Below are 6,888 nucleotides of genomic sequence, written 5' to 3'. Positions count from 1 at the left end.
ATTGATGTAGAAATACAAAAGCTGTGTTTGGAATACCTGGAATAAATAAATGACAAAATATATTTCTTTCAAAGATTCAGCAAAGAAACACTCAGTCATGATTGAAATAACATAGGAAATGAATACGGGTCATTTTTGACCCATGTGTGTAAAATTGATGTAGACATACAAAAACTGTGTTTGTTTATAAAGTAAGAAAGAAAAAATGAACATAATGATTTTTGACAATCAAAAACAAAATATTTAAGGAATACCTGGAATATTTAATGATGAAATTAATTTCTTGCAAAGATATAGAAAATAAAAACTCAGCCGGGTCATTTTTGACCCATGTTGTGCATCAAAGGGTTAAAACAGCTCAAACATGTATTTTGGTCTGAGATCTGAGATTAAACCTTGAGCCATTCAAGAACAGTCACGAAGTTGTTGTGAAGCCACTCCTTCGTTATTTTAGCTGTGTGCTTAGGGTCATTGTCTTGTTGGAAGGTAAACCTTCGGCCCAGTCTGAGGTCCTGAGCACTCTGGAGAAGGTTTTTGTCCAGGATATCACTGTACTTGGCCGCATTCATCTTTCCCTCGATTGCAACCAGTCGTCCTGTCCCTGCAGCTGAAAAACACCCCCACAGCATGATGCTGCCACCACCATGCTTCACTGTTGGGACTGTATTGGACAGGTGATGAGCAGTGCCTGGTTTTCTCCACACATAATAGAATTAAGGCCAAAAAGTTCTATCTTGGTCTCATCAGACCAGAGAATCTTATTTCTCACCATCTTGGAGTCCTTCAGGTGTTTTTTTTTTTTTTTTTAGCAAGTGATGGTTGACTTTCTACAACTTTCTCCCATCTCCCGACTGCATCTCTGGAGCTCAGCCACAGTGATCTTTGGGTTCTTCTTTACCTTTCTCACCAAGGCTCTTCTCCCCTGATAGCTCAGTTTGGCCGGACGGCCAGCTCTAGGAAGGGTTCTGGTCATCCCAAACGTCTTCCATTTAAGGATTATGGAGGCCACTGTGCTCTTAGGAACCTTAAGTGCAGCAGAAATTTTTTTGTAACCTTGGCCAGATCTGTGCCTTGCCACAATTCTGTCTCTGAGCTCTTCAGGCAGTTCCTTTGACCTCATGATTCTCATTTGCTCTGACATGCACTGTGAGCTGTAAGGTCTTATATAGACAGGTGTGTGTCTTTCCTAATCAAGTCCAATCAGTATAATCAAACACAGCTGGACTCAAATGAAGGTGTAGAACCATCTCAAGGATGATCAGAAGAAATGGACAGCACCAAAGGGTCTGAATACTTAGGACCATGTGATATTTCAGTTTTTCTTTTTTAATGAATCTGTAAAAATGTCAACAATTCTGTGTTTTTCTGTCAATATGGGGTGCTGTGTGTACCTTAATGAGGAAAAAAAAGAACTTAAATGATTTTTAGCAAATGGCTGCAGTATAACAAAGAGTGAAAAATTGAAGGGGGTCTGAATACTTTCCGTACCCACTGTATGTGTGTCTAGTTTGGTGAATAAATATTTCCACACTGTATGTGTGTCTAGTTTGGTGAATAAATATTTCCATTCACAAGTTACTGATAATTATTGACATTCAGACTCCTGGGGACAGTTGTTCAAGAAGTTTAATCTGGATCAGAATGATCTGGATTTAGAAATCCTATGTTTTGCTATTCCAATTGGGCCAAGACTAGTTCGCAAAGGTTTTTCAAAAAATCCAAAATACCTGAAAATTTCGCCAGAGCGAGATCAAATCTGAGGACAAATGACAGACAAAATTTGTCCATCTTGAGTCAAGGATTCCAATGATATAACACACTCGAGCCTACGCCTAACGGTTTAAGGGCCAAATTTACTAAATGGGCAAATTAGCGTGAGTGTACAATTCCACAAATGAGCAGATGGGAGTGGAAAGTTTTGAGCATGATCTACTGCTGATGCGCAATTTAAAGAACACAGACGCAGTCAGATCATTTACATAATGACCAATGCAATCTACCAAGAGCAGTGCAAATTAGCATTGCAGGTTGACACATGCGCAACTTGTTACATGTAATATACAGATAACATCTTCCTCTGGCATTCCAAAGAAATTAATACGAGTGGAAAATATTTTCTCCCTTCTACCACGTGCTCTCTGTTCTCTGCGGTGTCTCCTCATAATAGGCGCAAATACCAGTAAATTGACTAGTGCAAACATTAATGAATTGTGTTGCGTGATTCATTTAAATACTCTCCTCCTATAAATTTTTCGTCTGAAAGTGAAACAAATGCATATGCAATATGGTCAGCTGCAAAAACAACTCATATCATCATACCTTTTCAGCACTAATTTTGTACTGCGTGTCTTTAGTAAATCCTGACAGTAGCTTAACACCAAAAGAGGTTTGCACTAGCGCAATCTGTTAGTAAATCCTTCCCTAAGAGTTATGAGCGATTTCATACTTTTCACTACTGTAACGCCCCCGTCAGGCCGATCGGGGTGAGTCTTGGTGACGTTGTAGCTAGTGTCAGTACTACCAGCCCTCAAAGTTTCAGGTCTTTACGACTTACGGTTTGGTCTGCCCGATCACTTTTAGAGGAGAATGTTAATACGCGCTTTCTCTGCTCTTGACTGAATAACTTTTGTAACTTAAATTGTAAGCATCTGTATTTAATTTTTACAAGGAAGACTATCCAGCTTTATTTTACATTTGATAATTTCCAGTCCTGTAGTAATTCTTAATTAATTCTCCTATTAATTCTTATTTTTAAGAAAGAAAAATCTGAATCAGCAAAAAACGGTATCAGCAGGTCCATCAAGACCCCCAAAGCTTCACAGTCCTATAGCTCTTCCTGGGTCAACATTTCATTCAGTAACGTTAGTTTTGATTTATATGCCGTTTAATATTGATGATCACGTATTTTACATATGCATATGCTTACATAGGCTATTGCTTGTTTCTGCTTCTTCACTTGTGTTTTGATCAGGAGTTTTAGTAATTTTTAAGAAGATGTGTAATAACACCCCCTACCAAATAACAGTGAAAACACTGTAAGTCGGAAATTCCCAATGGCGGGGAGGCGATTTCTGTCAATGGCAGGAAAAGAGTTAAATGAAAGATAGAATGATAGAGCAACAGAATGAACAGTGAAAGTAACAGAAGCTTGTACAAAACATTTATCAGGCATAATTAAGCATGAAAATAACTGAAGTAAATTTATATTTTAAAATTACAAATACAATAAAAATACAGGTATTGATTTAACGAGTACCTTTTCCCTCGCATTTATTTTGTTACTGAAAGGAAAATGCACAGCACACATTTACATATTCATATAAATGCCACTTGAGATGTTCAATTAAGTCCGCTGCCACTAAGCAAAGACTGGAAAAGAACTTTGCAGTGAGTATATCAGGGCTTTCAGGGCTGGTACAAGTCATCTCTATAACAAAAACTCTTATGTGAACCTTGAGTGAAGGCTCATGTGGTACTTTAAGGTTCCTTTATATTTAAAACTCTTTCCACATAGATCACATATGAATGGATTATCTCCAGTGTGAATTCTGTGCATGTTAAGGGTTCCTGGTTGGTTGAAACTTTTTGTATGAATTCTCATGTGGTCTTTAAGGTGTCCTTTTAGTTTGAAACTCCTTCCACACTGAGGGCAGGTGTAAGGCTTCTCTCCAGTGTGAATTCTCATGTGTGTGTTAAGGATTGCTTTTTGGTTGAAACTTTTTCCACATTGATGGCAGGTGAAAGGCTTCTCTCCAGTGTGAATTCTTATGTGGTTTTTAAATTGTTCTTTGCGACTGAAACTCTTTCCACACTGAGGGCATGTGTAGGGTTTCTCTCCAGTGTGAATTCTCATGTGGTCTGTAAGGTGTCCTTTTAGTTTGAAACTTTTTCCACATTGTTGGCAGGAGAAGGGCTCTCTGTGTGAATTATCATATGGTCTTTAAGGGTTCCTTTTAGTTTGAAACTTTTTCCACACTGAGGGCAGGTAAAAGGCTTCTCTTCAGTGTGAATTTTCATGTGGTAATTAAGTCTTCCTTTTCCCTTGAAACTTTTTCCACACTGAGGGCAGCTGAAATGCTTCTCTCCAGTATGAACGCTCATGTGGCAATTAAGACTTCTTTTTAGGTTAAAAACTTTCCCACACTGTTGGCAGGTGTAAGACTTCTCTCTAGTGTGAATTTCCATGTGCCTTTTTAAGTTTCCTTTTCGAGTAAAATTTATTCCACACTGTGGGCAGGCATAAAAGGCTCTCTCCAGTGTGAACTCTCATGCGGTCTCCTTTTCGGTTGAAGGAAGTCTTTTCAGTCTGTGAGCAATTAAAAGATTTTTCTTCAGTTATGAAATCATGCTGTTTCTCATACAGTTGTTTCTCTTTCATGTCATTCAGATCTTGACTCGGCGCCATCAGGTCTAAGGCAAAAAAGACAAATAAAAGTTATCCCCAGTTTAAATGGCACAAAGCATCAGACATTAGGCACAGTTTCCTTGCCCTGCACACAACAGGTAAATGCCAGTATTGCTGTTTTCCATGTTTGTGAAGTAAATATGTTTACACAGCTTTTTAAAAAAATGACAGTGTTTCACATGCGGTTGACCAATCAACGTACACTTATGTCACTGATAGTTCCTATAGTATTGGTTTAGACAGTACTGGAGCTACTTTAGTTCCCCCAAAAAGGAGTTCCTAGAAGTAAAATCGTTCATAGTTAAAGCGACAATTGACATAACATTTAACATTTTTTTTATTCTTTACTCTGATGTAGGAAGAATGTTTAGACTGAAGGAAACTCAAACTCTTATGCGTTTATATATTTATTTTAGAACAGTTTGTTTAGTGTAGTTAGTTTGTTTGTATCCCACACTTTAGGTTGTTCATTGGTTTGCACCTAAACAGAGTCCCCAATCATGCTGATCACAGCTACATGCTCTTACAAGGTGTTGGACATGTATTAGGATTTTACAGTCTATGGCCAAGAGAGTATTATGTTACTATAGTCTATAGACCAGTGGTCCCTCAAACTCTGCTCCTGGAGTGCCACTGTCCTCCAGAGTTTAGTTCCAACCCCCAAGTGTTAAACACACCTGATCCAGCCTAATCAAGGGCTGCGTCGGAAAACTGGAAAATGCTGACTTCTGAGGATACATTTTAAGGTAGGAAGGCATCAAGGCATGTCCGAATCTAATGTTAGCTTCACTTCCTGTCTCATGAGATACCTTCCTCAAAAGATCGATTTTTGAAGGAAGCATAGATGTATCCTTAGCTGCCTTTGATATCCCACAATCCTGTGCTTTCCATTCTGTGACAGTTGAGCTAGAAAAATAAAGATAGCGTCCGAAAGTTGCGTTTAAGCTGCTCAGTTTGTGTTTTTTGATATCATTTCTATCGAGAAATTACAACTGTAATAATTAAATATTTGTATAGATCCCACCAAAGCTTGCGCTATTTTGCTGTATAGATCATTAAACTGTTATGCTGCACTCAGAAGTCTGTCGCGAAATCAGTTTTGTAGAGGTGCCTTCATGCACAAACGCTTGCCGTACAAGTCATTCTCTTATAAGACAATGGCGAGGAGCAGCAAGACAGCTAACACCTAGGTTTTCAGGACGCAGCCAAGGTTAACTTCAGGGGTTACTAGAATCTTCCAGGCAGAGGTGAGTTAAAGCTGAATGGAGCTAAACTCTCCAGAACCGTGGCCCTCCAGGGAAGCTGAGTTTGAGACCCACTGATATAGACGCTCTCACTAAACTACACTGGACGAGTGTTGGCAGATTCCATCAGAAATCCCTCAAATCATTTACTTGATCCAAATATTTTTTTACTAGGGCTATCAATAGATTCAAATTTTTAAAATCACAATTAATCGCACCCTGACTTGTGCTGATTAATCACATGCCCTATCATCAAATTAACCTTACTGTAAAGAGCAGCCACGCAGTGGCTAAACATTTTTTTTTTTCTTAATAAATTATTAAAAATAACAAAAATCGACTTATTATTCCATAATTTTGTCATACAGATAAAATATATCAATTGAAACTAAAGAATGTCTACTTGCTTATATGTGTGCAATCAGAGTAAAAACAAAATGTGTTTTTTTTGCAAAGAATTAAGAAAAATAACTTATGATGCATTATCTGACGTCACTTTCTCAATAAGTCCATTTCTGATGAGTTATTAGAAAATGAACTGTAACTTAGAGAATACTTATCACACAAACATTAGACAACCTATCTTGGATCTCCATGACTCAGCAGCTACATCAAGCTTAGTTGGATTCATCTATAGTAGTCAACATTTCTGAAGTCTGGATCAAAACCTTTCATCAAATTTGTCTTAAAGCCTTCTTCTTAGGACAACTTTGATGAGCACTTTTTTTGAATCCACTTCAAATGTTGACTACTGTTACCACTTTTCATCTTTTTGAAATTAGGAATAATTCTAAAAGGATTTACCTCAGAGGAAGAGACATAACCGGTTTCAATTTCTTTTCGAGGATCAACTGTCTGATCCAGCTGAGAATTGCAATCCATGGTAAGTTTTTTTATTCCTAAGTTCTTTATTCTAATTCGTGATATAGACTAGTGTCTATGAATATAAAACCACAAAATGAGCGTTTAAATGTGAATCCTGTATATTCTGCCTGCATATTAATAATTTAGCATTAGTAAACATGCCATATTGGCTTTTTCCAAACTATATTGCTATACTGAGATGAGTGATCTTGGGGACGGATGCATTCGAAAATGCGTCTAAACTGCGTCAACATCTTGAACGGGAGCTTGTGAAAGTGTCCCAAGCAGGTCCAAGATTGGCCGTAACCCACCGCCTTTTTAAGGGTACAATGGAAATAGGCAAGGCTGTAGAACCCTAACCTCATCTCGGCTGGA

At 38.0% G+C, this 6,888-nt stretch overlaps 1 protein-coding gene across 1 annotated transcript; it reads right to left on the bottom strand.

Annotated features, from left to right (window-relative positions):
- Positions 1-3,250: 3,250 nt before the first annotated feature.
- Positions 3,251-4,185, bottom strand: LOC137025328 (gastrula zinc finger protein XlCGF57.1-like). The gene is made up of 2 exons (XM_067393329.1): positions 3,977-4,185; positions 3,251-3,917 (listed from the first exon to the last, which is right to left on the bottom strand). Exons 1-2 carry the CDS (start codon positions 4,183-4,185, stop codon positions 3,443-3,445), a joined length of 684 nt encoding a protein of 227 aa, XP_067249430.1. The 3' UTR covers positions 3,251-3,442.
- Positions 4,186-6,888: the final 2,703 nt, after the last annotated feature.

Source organism: Chanodichthys erythropterus, chromosome 8 (assembly GCF_024489055.1).
Source record: "Chanodichthys erythropterus isolate Z2021 chromosome 8, ASM2448905v1, whole genome shotgun sequence".
NCBI classification, from domain to species: Eukaryota; Metazoa; Chordata; class Actinopteri; order Cypriniformes; family Xenocyprididae; genus Chanodichthys; species Chanodichthys erythropterus.
This window is presented reverse-complemented; position numbering and strand designations above follow the sequence as displayed.

Bases quoted from the DNA above. Each gene is read 5' to 3' on its own strand.
- LOC137025328 (XM_067393329.1), bottom strand. From the start codon at position 4,185: ATGGAAATTCACACTAGAGAGAAGTCTTACACCTGCCAACAGTGTGGG. The intron at 3,918-3,976 runs GTGTGGAAAAAG...TAATTCACACAG, and splicing joins AAGCCTTTTACCTGCCCTCA to AGAGCCCTTCTCCTGCCAAC.